Genomic DNA, 18,405 nt, shown 5'->3' with positions numbered 1-18,405 from the left:
GTTGAAGACATGAAGGTTTCATGTGTTCAGGGTATAAACATATTTCAGGCTTAATTTTATTAAATATTATATAAATTATTATGATTTTACTATTAGTATTATGATTTTACCGTTCATGGTAAATTTTTGTGTTTATGATAAATCTCTTTAATTGTTTATAAACAATAAAGTTTACATTTTCTCCAAAGTTTGAGTTTGTGAATCTCACTACAGAAGTTATTTTAGAAAAAAACACTAGATTAAGGAACACTTCGTAAATATAATTTTATAACTTGGCATACTCCATTTACGTAGTATGCATGCCTACAATAAAGTTGTTTTAAAAGAAAATCTCAACAAATTCGCTGAAGACAGGAACTCTATTAAAAAATTTTGAAAAACTGATTCTTCATAATTTTAAAACTTCAAAGATGGCGGTTTCGTAATTATGCCATTTGGACAGAGTTAGATTTTCACCAAATCCTCACCAAACCGAATCTCTGACTACACCGCTGACTCCACTGTACTTACTGTAGGGATAAAGTTGTTCTACATTCGTTTACAATAAACTACTTCGTACTGAACATGTAATATTCATTTCCACCATTGTATTGAACATAACCAGCCATGGAATCGTGGACAAATGAGAAAAGCACAATTGCACCACTAGGTGGATTAAAACAGGTTTTTATTTTGGGAATGCGTCGAGTTGAGACGAAAACGTAATATGATTAATAACGAGGATAACACTTTCCGAATGTAGAGAGAAATTTATGAAAAAATGACGATTTCAATTCGACTCTAGCAGGTCCTGATCGATTTTAATGAGCATTTGATTTTTGCTGTATGGCCAATTATATGTATAGGTAAAATGTTCAAAAACAATTAAAATGTCAAGATAGCATCATTTTGAAACCGCCAATTTCGGAGGTTTAGTATCTTCGATGAGTTTTACAAACGTTAAACAGCGCATCATTTGATAAAATAATTTTGACGGTATATCGTCCAAGAAGTATTTATGGTGAATTTTCTCAGGTTAATATTCATGACTACAATAAAGTCTCAACAAATTCGCTAAAGACACGAACTCTGTTACTATTTTCTGAAAAATTAATTCTGTATGATTTTAAAACTTCAAAAAATACGGTTTCGGAATTATGCCGTTTAGACAGTAAGATCGATTTTCACCAAACCCCCACCAAACCGAATTTCTGGCTACGCCGCTGACTTCAAGTAAGTAGAAACAAAGTCGTTCTACACTCGTTCACAAGAAACTTCTTCGAATGCTAAATATCTATTATAATACATTGAAACCCCGATTTTATCAGCCAAATATGAACATATGTTTGATGGGCTCTAGCAGACGAACAAGACTGAATTCGAGTAAATCCTTTCTTGACCATGTTTTCCTTATCATGGAAATATGCAAAAATAAAAAGTTCATCATAATCAGAAATAGTTATCAGACTACATCAAGGGACGGGAAGAATATTTTAACACCTTCAGTTTATTATAAAGAAAAAAAATTGCCCGATTTAGTCAATGTCACCATTTTGTCAGCCTAAAATACACCATGAGACTGATAAAAATCTGTCTTTATTATATGTATTATTCACTGTGTTTCACATTAATAGGTACATTTCATTTTTGGGGATTTTTTTTATTGCATCGAACTACAACAATTTTTAGGTAGCTTTCAAGGGGTTATTTTATAGACTTCTTCCAAAATTTGGCGAACCTATTCCAATTCGTATACCAATTAATTGGTATACTTAAGGGTTAATATGTTGCAGATAGAGAAAATACTGAAATTTTCAGCTTTACACAATATTACGAAAGCTTATTAAACAATCTTTCCTAATAAGATTGTAAAAATTATAAACTATTTGAAATTTTTTAATAGTTTTATTTTTTATTTAACCGTGATTTTTTTTAATAAATAGTGACCATCGCTTCACAACGTAGTCTATTTTTAGATTTTCAGAGCACTGTGCACCAAGTTCATTAACGCAAGTGACGGAAGGTTATCGAAAAGTTTCGTGAAAATGAAAATTCCAGTAATGATGATGATTTTTCCAAACGGTTCGTTTTCGAGAGGTTTTAATTTGTTCTTTGGCATTAGGATTGGCGATAATAATTCAAATCAAGGATACTACTGGGAAGTCACATTTAGAAAAAGTCGACGTCGAAGTAAAATTTGGAACTATGCACGCATGCACTTCAGAGATAGCGTGATATCAGGAGCTGCGATGTCATTTCAACGCTTTTTGTGAAAAGGGCGATACTTACAAATGTAAACATAAGGCTTTTTTCATACATGCGAATGAGGGCATTGAAACGCAACAAAAATAACCTAAAAATTTGTATCCTACCATATTGCTTTCTTAAAATACAGCAAAAAATACAACGGGCGAAACTGTATTTTTGTTTGTTTATTTAAAGCTTCGCCTTCCACGCTCCATGCAAACAAACAGGGCGATGCTTTTTTTGCTAGCTGTTTAGAGGCGAAACTGCTTTTTTTTCGTATTTTTTTTTAGGATTATCAAGCAAATAGTAATAATGATCGCTATTGAAAAAAACCCGGACGAAATCGGTGGTGTAAAACGGTAGTTATTGTAAAAAACGTAAGGGCGATACTTCAATGCTGATAGGTGGGACCGAAAAAGTAAACAATCGCCAAAGAGGCAATACTATCATTTTGTCAATTTCAATAGCAAAAACAAATTTTAATTTAATAATTTCAAATATTTTATGATGTTTTGGATTTCGATCACTGAATCATGCAATCTACACCCAAATCAATTTCCCAATGCAAAAAAGCATTACACTCTTTCGGACATATTTCTGTTCGCATGTAGAAGTATTAGTTGGTTTTGTTGTGAATTGGATTCGAATGCTCGAGATGACATGCAAACTTCTGATTAAAAATGCAAAACAAATTTATCACTGCTCTCATAGTTTTTGTTGCCTTACACTTAAATGCTTTTGACGCAACATATTGATATATCACCTGACTTTTAAAAATACTGTCGCAATGGGAAATACCAGAAATGATCAGTGAAGGACTTTTATCAAACAAAAGTTCAATTAACCTGTTGGCCCAATGATCCCATATGGGTAACTTTCTCCAGCTTATAGTGCGATCAATTATTCATCAATCATTAATAAAATGCATGAGACTGTCTAGCGGCTAGAACTCCTATACCACTGGCATATTAAGGGTTGAGAACACCGAAAGTTTATCATAATATCATCCCAGAAACATCACTCGCACCCCATCAATTTGATGATTACCGTGTGCTACTCTCTGCAAGATGCAGCCAGCAATCGATGGTAATGCGAAATGAAAGAGGCTCTTGAGCGTGTATTAGTATTTTTAGAGCGCACTTGTATACGAGTGAAGATGTTCTTTACATGTGTATTAGTACAGGTCATTTTAAAACTAATACTCCGATATGGCTGAATTCACGAATACATTCCCAACAGTAGGTTTATGTATGTTTCCACGGCGTAATCACCATTTCATGCATTTTTGTCCCGGACCAATATCGCTTTATGTTCATTATACCAGGTACAATGCAAAATTCTTATTAGAATCATGCTTATTCGCATGTAAATCGTACGGTTCCTGTTTTGGGTGTAGGATATAAAAAAACAATAGTTCTTCAATAGGAAATAAAACCAAGTCTGGAAATATTCACTGTTGATTTTCTTTGAATGGTGTCACTGCTAGTATCGCCCTTTTCAAGGAAAACCGTTGTTTACTTAGTTCTCAGTCGCGTTGGAAATTTGAGTAAAGTATAAACTTCAAATCGATTAAAAAAAAATCGGTTTTTTGGCTCAGTACAATATATAACCTCTTTAGGAAAATTCAGTTTTCCCACCACAATGCATTGATTGAGGAATATAGATGTTTCATTAACAGAGCATTAGCAATAATAATAATAATAGCAATAATTGTGTGTTTATTTTATGGGCCATTTTTTCGCTTTCACATTGATTTGGTTTGAGATTTCTAGCACTGATGTTGTCCTATGCTGATTTGAGCGATTCTCTGAGTCCTGTCACTATCCCATGTAGTATATGTTATCAAAAACATCACGAAGCATCAAGTTCTAAATGTTCTCAAACGATATAATATCCGAAGAAAGTGATAAGAGTTATAAGAAATGTCTCATCACACTGTTAGGTGGATACAAGCGTTTTTATTGGATGAATTTAAAACATTTTTCTTAATACCATTAAAATTTTGGAGTGGGTAAGTTAATACTTACGGCATCAGGTATTTTTCAACTGCGAAAAGTGATAACCTTAGGTTAATTTTGTTACGCTGAATTCATATGTAGATTTCACTTCTTTGAATTATTGATAATTCTGAGAGACATTCATAAATTACTTTACGAACCCTGGGTAATCAAACACTCCCATGCTTGTACAGAATTACGAAAAAATAACGTTTGTAATGCCTCAGATAACATATTCATTTCCGGAAAATACACTTATTTGCAAATATAATGCAGTAGAAACCATCTTTCCGAACTGGTAAAAATACAACCACTTTGAACATGATGACTTATATTTAAGGCACGACTTATTATTTTTTCTGCATGCCTGAGTTTGAAGAATGGCTTGTATCGACTATAACCAAGACGATGACATGACGTCATATTGGCGTAGTAAACATAAAAAACTTTGTTTGTAACAAATTAACGAAACTTGTCTAAATACAAACAAGGAGCACTTAAGTTTGCATCAAATTAGAGAAAGTGTGCATTGTTTTCTATTGTTTACTGCCACTACTGTTTGTTGATGACATTTCAAGCGATTTTGACGTTGTCAAACTGACCCCCATTGATCGGTGGAAAAACGATGTTGCCTATTGTCAAACTCTGACGCCAGTTGCCTGACTAAATCGAACGGTAAGTATAAACCCAACGAATGACCTCACATATGAAACCAGTTTGATTCTAATCAGAAACTTAGCTAAGAAGATAGATTTATTTGAATTACTGTTTTTAGTGTTCATCATCTATTTCACCTTTGAAGTTCTGCAAAAAATCAAATTGATGTCCTCAAGATTTAATAGTTTGAGAAAACTTTGCTTAAAATATAGAAAATGTTAAATTATGAAAAATCCAAAATGAAAGCATAAGGTTTCGTCCAGCTAGGCGACACTGTGCAGGGCCAGGCGAGCCTGGAACCAACCACCACGCGCTTCGCTTGAAATCAGGTTTGGCTGTAAGTTTCTACAAAAAATCGCACATTTCATGTCCTGACAAATTTCATGTATCTTCTTTAGTTATTACAGTATTAGCGGTTGAAAAGGAATACTTTTTCATAAAAATGAAAACTCAATACAAAAGTTCTCAAGAATTCCGCCTGTTATATTGAAACAAAAAATAATCGTCGAATATTTTTGACTGCCAAGCCTAAAAAATTATATGGAAGAACAAATTTATCTTAGAATGCCCCATATACTACAAAATTATATTATCTTCACTTATATATCATATCGATGACAGAATTGTATAGTCTAGGCTTTAGTATTGAATGTGATAGGATTTCCAAGAACATTTGTATAAAACTTATAGGTATCGGCTGGTGCCAGCGCCCATTTTTGCCTTACCTATTTTACATTTCCGGAATGACTACGCAATACTAACACCGGCCGAACACTGTCACATATAGAAATAAATTTCGATCAATTTCTATGTTTGTATTTGTTGAAGAATGCCCGGCGTGTTTTTGGTGAAATATATTGTCGTTTGACGACCTATCGGCAAGCTCGCAAGGATTGCGAGCAGATAGGTAAACGGTATATTAGCGGCTGAAGGTACTACCATAATTGTAAGTAAATGCGCTCCTGCGAATATTGGAATATCATCATGTACTCCAACAAGTATGTGTTGACATCACAACTAACTATTTGATACTTAGTTCTACCATTGCTTCATATCAATTCTTAGAATCCTCATCCAGGGTTTGTTGATTGTTTTGCTCTATATGCTGAAACACGCATAAATTATTTTTTTTCATTGCGATAAGTAACGAAAAAGGACTGGACTGAATATTGTTACAACGTAAAATTTTACATTTGATTTGATTCATTAATATTGCACATTCGTCATTACTCATTTGAAAGTCTAAAGTTTGAATTTCAAAGTAATTGTATGAAATTAAAAGGTCAATACCATAACTATTCTAGGAATACCAGACGACTGATTGCGTGAATATTGACAACTATGGACATGTACAAACTATCAGTTACTTATCAAATATTGTGTATACTAAAATAGATCATTTCACTACATGTTGGGTTATCGTGTTTCACGTTGGGCAGGACCAGAAGATATTATATTACTGTATGCCTGGTGGAGGTTGGCCAAGCTCTGCAGCGAAGTCGTATAGGTGTGGCCTAGGGTGGTTTGCTATGTGAATACCTGAGTTACTGGTGGCGCTTCCTCCACCTAGAACATTTTTGATTGCTGAGGTTTTTAGTAAACGTTTCAGCATTCCACTCGAGCCACGATGCTGAAGACTTTTGTGTGTTGTTAGTGAATTCTTTGTTCTGTAGCGGCGATGGCAAAATTCGCACACATATAGTGTGTCTGATTGCTCATGTTTGTCTTGAAAATGGCGTTTTAGTGAGTAGTAACATGAAAAAGTCCTCCGACAGTACGGACATTCTTGTGGTTCATTGATCCCGCCACTAGTAGGAGGTGGCATTCGCAGCGGAGTTAGCTGGGAAGAGGTTGTTGCGGAAAGAGGTCCTTGTTGTCCTGCTGGGATGAAAATATAGGATTAGATTTAAGTACGATTCTTCTTCAGGGTTATTTTAATTCCTTTTTTTTTAATAAAGAAAATAGAAAAAATAGAACGAGAAAGGTTTTTTTTTTGTTAAAAACAGTACCAAAATAATCGATGGAAACGAATCAATAGGTGAAAGAAAATAAGAATAAAGAGTGTAATTCACTTACATGCGGTGATCACCAAACATTAGATGGCAAACGAAAACAAAAAGCAACATCCATCTGAAGTATTTTCCACTCGTTACAATGTCAAAGCAACAGTAATCGTCCCTGTTCATTATTATTTGCTAAAACATGCTATACATGAGCACACGGGGAACCAAAATTGGAACAAAATTTCGTACAGCGTTTGTTTAGAATAATCATCAAAAATGTTATAATATATAGCTATTGACTACTTTTAGGTATGATTTTTTACTTTGTTAAACATACATACAACTTCAAACATAAAACGTTAAACACAGAACCTTATAATTATTGAAGCAAATTAGAGTACCCTATTTTAGGATAAGTGAGCCGAAGACAGACATAGTGGTTATGATGGTGAACCTTCTATTTTGTACTGTTTTGTACTAGGAATTGAGTTTGCTCAATATTAATAGGACTAAACCAGATCAGTTTGCTGCCAATGTACTACTGTCCCAAAGCCGTACTTAGGAAGACAATACTGTTTGCTCCCGAACTGTTAGTTTTAGATAGATGGTGTTTTCGGTGAACTTTGAGCATCTTGGCGATTTTTTTTATATTAGATAAATTTAGGTGGTTCTTGTGATAAAGGTGTTCAAGTACCAAATTATTAGATACGTGAAGTTATCCTACGCAATATTCCACAAAGTTATAAAACATTTAAATTGCAGCAGCTTTGCTGAATAAACTGTATAGCTATCTCTAATGCTCCATGTGTTATAAATTTTTAATTATTTGAGATAGGGTGGCTTTCGAAAAACTAGCTTTCTTATATTACCTTTATATAAATGCTTTGATCTAAAGATTATTTCAATTTTCCTTAGCATACATAGTTGCCGAAGCATTCAAGTTTCTATATCTTTTGTTCGGATAGTTACAAATAATATTGATAACAAATATGGTTTTCTTCAAATCTGTATATTTTTAAGGATTGCCAATGGGTTTTTAATCAGTCAATTTCATTTGAAAATCAGAGCTTTGGTAGATTTTGGTGAGAGATCCGCGAGAGAATGGTTTCTTTAAATAATAATTAATTTAAAAAATAAATTCATAAGAATCATTCATTCTTGTTACCTCCGTCGTTCAGTTCAGCAAAAAATTATAGAAAGGTTTTGCCATTACTCTGAAAATCGCCAACCTAATCCAGGTAAATTTTTTGACATTGACAATGTCTTACTCCACTATCTGGGGTTAGGTGTCATTCTACAGTCTAGAATATCTCCTGGGCAACAAAACTATGTAAGGTTTGCACGCTTATAACTCCGCTATTACTAGACAAATTATAATCATTTTTACACCACCCGATCCAGAAATGCCTAATTTAAATACTGGTAGTAATATCTCTGCAATAAAAGCAGTCTTTTGAAAATCGGTAAAATTGAAAAAATCACGAAAAGGGGGATTTTTACCATTCGCGACGCAGATTTCTCGGGCAGAGCCGTCAATAGGAAACACCTAGGGGGCTTAATCAAACACGACAAGTGGTGGCCCCCCACAAGTGCATGGCGTAGTTGGTAAATCGATTGCCTTGTACGCAGCTCACCTTGGTTCGATTCTCAACCAGGGTTGTTAATACGATATATTTTTCACAATAATTTATCGGCGTTACTCGTTAACGATAATGTATCGTCATCGGAAATTCCGTTAACGATAATGTATCGTCGCCTTCATCGTCATCGTCAATAATTGTATCGTCGTATTCATCGTCATCCTCGGTTCATCGGTTATCACGATACATTTTGCGTTACTTTCCGTTTATTGGAGTTGAAGTTGATGAAATTAACTTTCAATTTTTTAGAAATAAATACCTATTGAAGGACATGTTGTTGGCAGTTGAAAATCAATAGTTTTGGACATTTTCTATGCACAATGGGTGTAAAATTTAGTAATTTCTCTCGATGCCGACCTTTTAACTTCAATTCGCGAACCGGCCTTCGACCTTGAAGGTGGACTGTATAATTTTCCATTTGGTTGGATTTCGGATCTCAACCGATAAAGCTTACCCGCTTGATGTGCTTGTCGATATAAAACGAAACTTTATTTCCAAATTGTCCCCCTTTTTATTGCTGTTGTGTGGTTGTGGTAGTGTTAAATTTGATTGTAGTTTTTAGTACATTTGATTTCACTTTTCTTAGCATGTATGTATATAAATCTAATGTCTAGTATATAAGTATGGTTTAAGTGTTAGGTATAGGATCCTAGGGTTACCCATAGATTTAAGTTCAAAATTTTTAATTATTTTAAGAAGAAATTCACTAAATTCATTTTATTTCTGTTGAAGATTTAACAATGGGGTCCAACGATGCGTCGAAATGAATTTTTTTCAACTTTTCGGGAAAGTGTATTATATTGAAGGGAAAGTTGTTGGCAGTTGAAAATCAATAATTTTGGACATTTCAATACGCAGAAGGGTTCGACGACGTGTCAAATTAGAATTTTTTCAACTTTTCGAGTAAGTTAGTGCACAGAAGAGTCCCAGGTGCACAGTGTTTCCAAGCGGCAAAAAGGCGATCAAAATTGTTTTGACCGTGAAGAAAACAAATTTTGAGCTATTGTGTAATTAGTAATTTTTAGCACGCAAAAACATATATTGAAAAAACTACTAAATCACTATTATTAGGCCATTCACAAATTTTACTACACATTTAACAGATTTTATTATAATTTTAATTTAAACTAGAAGATTTTGGATTTTAAAAAGGACATACATATTTCCAATGTTTGATTTCCTTTTCTAGTTGGGAAGCTTTTAGCCCCCTCTTCCGTTTCATCACACCATTATGTAACAAGATGCTTCATGCTTCCTTCTTTTATCCGTAAATATGTAGTGTAATTTATGAACGGCCTCATAATAGAGTTTTAGTCGATTTTTGAATGAAGGAAGGCCTGTTTTTATCAGCCCCTTGGCGAATTTTAGACTGATAAAACGATGACATTGACAAAATCGGCACATATTTTTTTCTGGTTCTGAAGAGACGAAGTCGAAACGCAAACACCTGGACTAACATATTTTTTTTAATAAACCGCAGCGGTTAAAATATTCTTCTTTAGTCCCTCGACAAAGCCTCATAACCCGTTCTGATTATTTAGTAAAAATTTCCCTTAAGGAGGGCTTACAGTACAGTATTATTATTTGTGTATATTTTGCATCTCTAAGATAAGAAAAATATGCTAAAGAATGAATTTTCTCGAATTTGATTTGAACGTCGGCTAGAGCCCACCAAACGATTTTGATAGTGTTTGTTTTACAGATTTGTATTGGTATTCGTCTGCGGAAAATTGCGGCTTCCATACCAAAATATTGCTTTATGTACACTAAAACATTCGATAGCTTCTAAGTCGTAAGAGATACAAATAAACTTACATTACAAAAATTCTGTATTTTCTTATGCTGAACAAAATCTTGGAACATTTGGAAATTCTACAAAATTAGCAGGAAAAGATTTTTTTAAAGCAATTTTCAGGGGGTATATGAAAGAAATCTCCACAAATGTAAATTAAAATCGACAGATAGACACATAGTCTCTTCAGCGAAGTTAATACTTAAGATATTCTCAACAACTTTGCCACATAAAGTTTTTTTATTTTCATAAATGACCAAACAAAAACTTGCTTCTCAGATTTAAAGGGATTAATCACCCAACTAATACTTTTTAAATGCAAAAAATATATAAATAAACTTTGCTGAAGTCGCTATAGCTCAAAAATGTTTTTCGTGGTTCAATGAATTTCTTTCACCTTTTTGCCACTTAGGAAACACTGCGCACTGGTGTATCTTCCTGTGAATTGAAAATGTCCAAAACTATCGATTTTCAACTGCCAACAACCTGCCCTTCAATATAAAAAGTTCGCGAAAATTTGAAAAATTTTCTATTTTTACGCACCGACGGTATATTGGAATTGCCCAAAGCTATTAGTTTTCACATACCAATAACTTCTTCAATATAATAAACTTTCCCCAAAAGTTGAAAAAATCCATTTTGACACATCGTCGAACCCCCTGTGTATTGAAAATGTCCAAAACTATTGAAATAACGATCATAAAGGGATAGAATTAATACATCGCTCACTCATCGCTTGTCGTACCATCAGTAAATGAGTTATAAATATATGGCTCAGTGATAGAAAGATGAGCGATGTTAAAAGATACTATTTTTGAGCATCTGATGTAGATCTGATTCTTAGAGATGGTCGGGTTTCAATTTTTTCGAACCCGAACCCGACCCGAACCCGAGAACTTTAAAATTGAAAAACCCGGACCCGACCCGAGCCCGAAAGTGTAAAATTTTAAAAACCCAAATCCGACCCGAGCCCGAACATTTTAAAATTGGAAAACCCGAACCCGACCGTAACCCGAGAAATTCAAATTTGGAAACCCGGAACCCGAGCAGTTAAAATTTATAGTACCCGAACCCGACCCGAAACCCGTCGGGTTCGGGTCGAGTCCGGGTTTCGGGTCCAAAAACCCGAACCCGACCATTAGGGTGGGACAAAAATTAGATTCCAGCCGCGAGCAACTTTTTAGGTACCATTTGGGTTCTAGAACAACTGTGCAAATTCTTAGCTCGATCGGTGAAACTATATTTTCGCGCCCACTGTTTAATGTTGTAACAAGATGCTTAATGCTTCCTTCTTTTACCCGTAAATGTGTGGTGTAATTTATGAACGGCCTCATAATAGAGTTTTAGTCGATTTTTGAATGAAGGAAGACCTGTTTTTATCAGCCCCTTGGCGAATTTTAGACTGATAAAACGATGACATTGACAAAATCGGCACATATTTTTTTCTGGTTCTGAAGAGACGAAGTCGAAACGCAAACACCTGGACTAACATATTTTTTTTAATAAACCGCAGCGGTTAAAATATTCTTCTTTAGTCCCTCGACAAAGCCTCATAACCCGTTCTGATTATTTAGTAAAAATTTCCCTTAAGGAGGGCTTACAGTACAGTATTATTATTTGTGTATATTTTGCATCTCTAAGATAAGAAAAATATGCTAAAGAATGAATTTTCTCGAATTTGATTTGAACGTCGGCTAGAGCCCACCAAACGATTTTGATAGTGTTTGTTTTACAGATTTGTATTGGTATTCGTCTGCGGAAAATTGCGGCTTCCATACCAAAATATTGCTTTATGTACACTAAAACATTCGATAGCTTCTAAGTCGTAAGAGATACAAATAAACTTACATTACAAAAATTCTGTATTTTCTTATGCTGAACAAAATCTTGGAACATTTGGAAATTCTACAAAATTAGCAGGAAAAGATTTTTTTAAAGCAATTTTCAGGGGGTATATGAAAGAAATCTCCACAAATGTAAATTAAAATCGACAGATAGACACATAGTCTCTTCAGCGAAGTTAATACTTAAGATATTCTCAACAACTTTGCCACATAAAGTTTTTTTATTTTCATAAATGACCAAACAAAACTTGCTTCTCAGCTTTAAAGGGATTAATGACCCAACTAATACTTTTTAAATGCAAAAAATATATAAATAAACTTTGCTGAAGTCGCTATAGCTCAAAAATGTTTTTCGTGGTTCAATGAATTTCTTTCACCTTTTTGCCACTTAGGAAACACTGCGCACTGGTGTATCTTCCTGTGAATTGAAAATGTCCAAAACTATCGATTTTCAACTGCCAACAACCTGCCCTTCAATATAAAAAGTTCGCGAAAATTTGAAAAATTTTCTATTTTTACGCACCGACGGTATATTGGAATTGCCCAAAGCTATTGGTTTTCACATACCAATAACTTCTTCAATATAATAAACTTTCCCCAAAAGTTGAAAAAATCCATTTTGACACATCGTCGAATCCCCTGTGTATTGAAAATGTCCAAAACTATTGAAATAACGATCATAAAGGGATAGAATTAATACATCGCTCACTCATCGCTTGTCGTACCATCAGTAAATGAGTTATAAATATATGGCTCAGTGATAGAAAGATGAGCGATGTTAAAAGATACTATTTTTGAGCATCTGATGTAGATCTGATTCTTAGAGATGGTCGGGTTTCAATTTTTTCGAACCCGAACCCGACCCGAACCCGAGAACTTTAAAATTGAAAAACCCGGACCCGACCCGAGCCCGAAAGTGTAAAATTTTAAAAACCCAAATCCGACCCGAGCCCGAACATTTTAAAATTGGAAAACCCGAACCCGACCGTAACCCGAGAAATTCAAATTTGGAAACCCGGAACCCGAGCAGTTAAAATTTATAGTACCCGAACCCGACCCGAAACCCGTCGGGTTCGGGTCGAGTCCGGGTTTCGGGTCCAAAAACCCGAACCCGACCATTAGGGTGGGACAAAAATTAGATTCCAGCCGCGAGCAACTTTTTAGGTACCATTTGGGTTCTAGAACAACTGTGCAAATTCTTAGCTCGATCGGTGAAACTATATTTTCGCGCCCACTGTTTAATGTTGTAACAAGATGCTTAATGCTTCCTTCTTTTACCCGTAAATGTGTGGTGTAATTTATGAACGGCCTCATAATAGAGTTTTAGTCGATTTTTGAATGAAGGAAGACCTGTTTTTATCAGCCCCTTGGCGAATTTTAGACTGATAAAACGATGACATTGACAAAATCGGCACATATTTTTTTCTGGTTCTGAAGAGACGAAGTCGAAACGCAAACACCTGGACTAACATATTTTTTTTAATAAACCGCAGCGGTTAAAATATTCTTCTTTAGTCCCTCGACAAAGCCTCATAACCCGTTCTGATTATTTAGTAAAAATTTCCCTTAAGGAGGGCTTACAGTACAGTATTATTATTTTTGTATATTTTGCATCTCTAAGATAAGAAAAATATGCTAAAGAATGAATTTTCTCGAATTTGATTTGAACGTCGGCTAGAGCCCACCAAACGATTTTGATAGTGTTTGTTTTACAGATTTGTATTGGTATTCGTCTGCGGAAAATTGCGGCTTCCATACCAAAATATTGCTTTATGTACACTAAAACATTCGATAGCTTCTAAGTCGTAAGAGATACAAATAAACTTACATTACAAAAATTCTGTATTTTCTTATGCTGAACAAAATCTTGGAACATTTGGAAATTCTACAAAATTAGCAGGAAAAGATTTTTTTAAAGCAATTTTCAGGGGGTATATGAAAGAAATCTCCACAAATGTAAATTAAAATCGACAGATAGACACATAGTCTCTTCAGCGAAGTTAATACTTAAGATATTCTCAACAACTTTGCCACATAAAGTTTTTTTATTTTCATAAATGACCAAACAAAACTTGCTTCTCAGCTTTAAAGGGATTAATGACCCAACTAATACTTTTTAAATGCAAAAAATATATAAATAAACTTTGCTGAAGTCGCTATAGCTCAAAAATGTTTTTCGTGGTTCAATGAATTTCTTTCACCTTTTTGCCACTTAGGAAACACTGCGCACTGGTGTATCTTCCTGTGAATTGAAAATGTCCAAAACTATCGATTTTCAACTGCCAACAACCTGCCCTTCAATATAAAAAGTTCGCGAAAATTTGAAAAATTTTCTATTTTTACGCACCGGCGGTATATTGGAATTGCCCAAAGCTATTGGTTTTCACATACCAATAACTTCTTCAATATAATAAACTTTCCCCAAAAGTTGAAAAAATCCATTTTGACACATCGTCGAACCCCCTGTGTATTGAAAATGTCCAAAACTATTGAAATAACGATCATAAAGGGATAGAATTAATACATCGCTCACTCATCGCTTGTCGTACCATCAGTAAATGAGTTATAAATATATGGCTCAGTGATAGAAAGATGAGCGATGTTAAAAGATACTATTTTTGAGCATCTGATGTAGATCTGATTCTTAGAGATGGTCGGGTTTCAATTTTTTTGAACCTGAACCCGACCCGAACCCGAGAGCTTTAAAATTGAAAAACCCGGACCCGACCCGAGCCCGAAAGTGTAAAATTTTAAAAACCCAAATCCGACCCGAGCCCGAACATTTTAAAATTGGAAAACCCGAACCCGACCGTAACCCGAGAAATTCAAATTTGGAAACCCGGAACCCGAGCAGTTAAAATTTATAGTACCCGAACCCGACCCGAAACCCGTCGGGTTCGGGTCGAGTCCGGGTTTCGGGTCCAAAAACCCGAACCCGACCATTAGGGTGGGACAAAAATTAGATTCCAGCCGCGAGCAACTTTTTAGGTACCATTTGGGTTCTAGAACAACTGTGCAAATTCTTAGCTCGATCGGTGAAACTATATTTTCGCGCCCACTGTTTAATGTTTACATGGGATTTTGTATGGGAAAATTAACTTTTACAAAATAATTCCTCCAGAAGTCGCCCATTACTTCCTAAAAATAAATCGTTATGTGACTTTTAAAGGAAATTTAAGAAAAGAAACAAAGTCTCGAAAACCACAAAACGATCTGACGCTTGAGAAAAAAGGTATTAAGCAGAAACCGATTGATGTTCTTTTTTCTAGCACCACTGCTGTTGGTTGTTCAATTATATGCAATTTTGTTTTAATCCTCTCTTAATGTGTCTAAATCGTTTATCTACACTATTGGGTTACTTCGCAGGGTTTTGAGAAATAAATTGAGGCTTCTTTTGTACATAATAAGAGAAAGTTAAAAAAAATTGTATATTATTAGACCGTCAGAAGCAGTGATGCTATGAAAAGTGAAATTTTCATCAATCTTCAAGACATCAAGCGGTTTTTGCTTAATAACTTTTTCCACAAGCATCAGATCGTTTTGCAGTCTTCTAGACTGGTTTCCTGGACAAATTTCCTTTAAAAATCAGACATCTATTTATTTTTAGGAGGTAAAGGGCGACTATTGGAAGAATTAATTTGCAAAAGACAATTTCCCCATACGAAATCCCATGGGAACTTTAAACCGCGGGCGCAAAAATATAGTTTCACCGATCGAGCTGAAAATTTGCAGATTTGTTCTGGGAGCTAAATGGGATTCAAAAAGTTACTCGTAGCCAAATTTTATTTTTGACGTAGGACTACGTCTTTGTTTTCGATATGGGGGTGCACTCTGCAAATTCTACAAAAATGGTATGTAACGAAAAGTGGTCCAATATAAAACGAATATAATTCAGCCATCTCACGATAATTTTTCAAATTTTTTGCACAAATCGCCCCGAAATACTTCTAAGAATAGATTCCAATAGATAAACCCAAAGATTTTTGATATCATAGCATTAAAAAATTAAATAATATACAACCTTGTCAAAATATCACGCATTAACACACAGAAGATAGCGCTTCCCAAGCCCTGTACGACGGATTGGTGTACCTAGCGCGCAACGCTTCTATGAATGACGTCATCATCGACTATTTAAAGAACGGACTTGGCCAGACACGCTCAGTTCCCTGTTGAACGGCTGGTGAAGCAGATCACTGCGCTGTGTTTTTTACAGCCAGTGTAGCTGAGCTAGAAGTCCGTTACACTGGCTGTGGAGGGACGCTACCCTGTGTCGTCTTACAGGTGACCGCTCCAACTGCTTCCTAAATGCCCCTGTAATGTTGCCAGTAAATTTTTGGTTTAACTAGCACATGTATTTGCTATTTGCGCTTGAAATTAAGTAATGTAGTGGTTGTAATAAGCTTTCCATTTTGGTTTAAACGCAAGGACAGTTTTTAAAACAGGATTTGATTAATTAGTTTAGCTCATCTAAGCAATTCTGTAATTTAAAAGGAATTTTACCGAACTTGGTGAATTTGGCCCCACTGGTATAATCAACCTGTACAAAGTGTTGCATAACGCAGGGCTGTTTGTTGGAACAAAATGTGTTATCATTCAGCCCTTCGCTATGCAAAATCACGATATTATGACAGATGCGCTAAGCGCGGCCGTTCCTTTCAATCGGGAAAGGCCGCGTGGAATTTTGATGAAATGCGCTAATAGTGTCGTGATGGTACTAGTTGTCTCTTTCGCTCTACCCATCATCATCAACGTTGACTCATTTTGCATTGTACGCTTGGGTTCAATGTTTGGGGCGAATGTGTTGGTAGGTAGGGGAACTGGCAGTAAAATGAACACGTTAAGCAAAGTCATTATTTTCTAACTAATAAGTGAATGAGATATTACAATCACCTTATGTTTCTTGTTAGACATGTTTTGTACATATCTGGTAAAAATACATCTTCATAAACACATTTTTTCAAACATGATTCATGATTTCTAAACATGTCCAAAAATGAGACATGTTTATAGCGAGTGGCTAAAATGAACATGTGGCGGTGGTAAAATGAACAGCTTCTGGTGACCTGCAAAATGTCCTGTATGTATGCAATGCGCAGCGTTGGAAAGCATTTTCCGATCAATGCTAATATCCCAACAAATCATGAGCTTTGCATACACACAGGGCATTTTGCAAGCAAAAAAATTGTCACGGAAGAATTGAATTTTCATGACGTAATATTAACCATTTTACAATCCTGTGGCATCGAAACACATCTACAAACTTGGGGTTATCCATGGGTGTTTGAACTTTTAGCAACTAGAAAGTTTGGTCTATACATGAGATGTGATTATATTGTCTAAAATTTGATTTTTCTTCACCGGTCCGGGTGTTTTTTCCCACACACTAAGTACTAAGAAAATGAATATTTTACATTAAGTAGTATACTGCCCATAAAAGCATAAGAGTCCCATATTAAAAAACAGCAAGCCGAGAAAAACGCTGTTCAAGATTTACATTTTCATTGAACCTTATGGGTGGGACAAACAGGGTTTGGTATTTTTTTCGACATTTTTTAAACAAACCTGGTAATCTTATTTGTGCATTGTGATTCAGTGGTGATACAGAATACAATCCAACAGATAACTCATTTTCGACAAAAATCCATATGGGACTCTTATGCTTTTATGGGCAGTATAGTCCTACGTCTACAGTTCGTGCAACCCCATAGGGCTGCCCCTTGTAGTTTTTTTCATATAACCATGTCCTACTCTACCGACCATCTCTAACCTTCAGGGAACCTGAAGGAATCAGGAATCAGAATATATTGGCTTAAATAGTACGTTCCCCGTATATAGTCAGGGATTTGTGCCTTGCCGTGTGTTTTCATCATTTCCTGAGCGGGAGGAAAGGACTAGGAAGTGTGGGGAAGTAGAATTGGAAGGGTGGGAAAAATAACAGCACAAAAATAAACAACAGCTTAGTTTAACTTACAAGCAGTTCAACTCGCCTGCAAGTAAGCCAAAAGCTCTTTACCACATTGGATAAGAAACTTTAGTATGTCTCTGATTTTCAGTCGTCTAAACATGGTTTCGTCTATATAAGGATGGCCGAAAACTCGAAATCACAATTGCGCTACTGCTGGACAGTTGCATATCAAATGATATGAGGTTCCGTAGTCGGATTCACAAAGATCACATGAAAAAGACTCAGCGCGCTGAATAGTTGCCATGTGATAATTAAGTTTGCAATGGCAAGTTAAAGCC

At 35.3% G+C, this 18,405-nt stretch overlaps 1 protein-coding gene across 2 annotated transcripts in view; it reads right to left on the bottom strand.

Moving 5' to 3' along the window:
• Positions 1 to 2,815: 2,815 nt before the first annotated feature.
• The window catches only part of LOC131694114 (broad-complex core protein-like), a 221,354-nt gene continuing 205,764 nt past the window's right edge, over positions 2,816 to 18,405 (bottom strand). Inside the window, exon 5 of one of the 2 annotated variants that reach the window (XM_058982557.1) lies at positions 2,816 to 6,761. In XM_058982557.1, the coding sequence (XP_058838540.1) occupies positions 6,337 to 6,761 (425 nt within the window). In that variant the 3' untranslated portion in view covers positions 2,816 to 6,336. The remainder of the gene's footprint in view (positions 6,762 to 18,405) is intronic. The other variant, XM_058982565.1, reaches the window with a different exon arrangement.

Source organism: Topomyia yanbarensis, chromosome 1, assembly GCF_030247195.1.
Source record: "Topomyia yanbarensis strain Yona2022 chromosome 1, ASM3024719v1, whole genome shotgun sequence".
Lineage (NCBI taxonomy): Eukaryota > Metazoa > Arthropoda > Insecta > Diptera > Culicidae > Topomyia > Topomyia yanbarensis.
The sequence above is the reverse complement of the archived record's forward strand: the minus strand, read 5'-3'. Positions and strand labels throughout refer to the sequence as shown.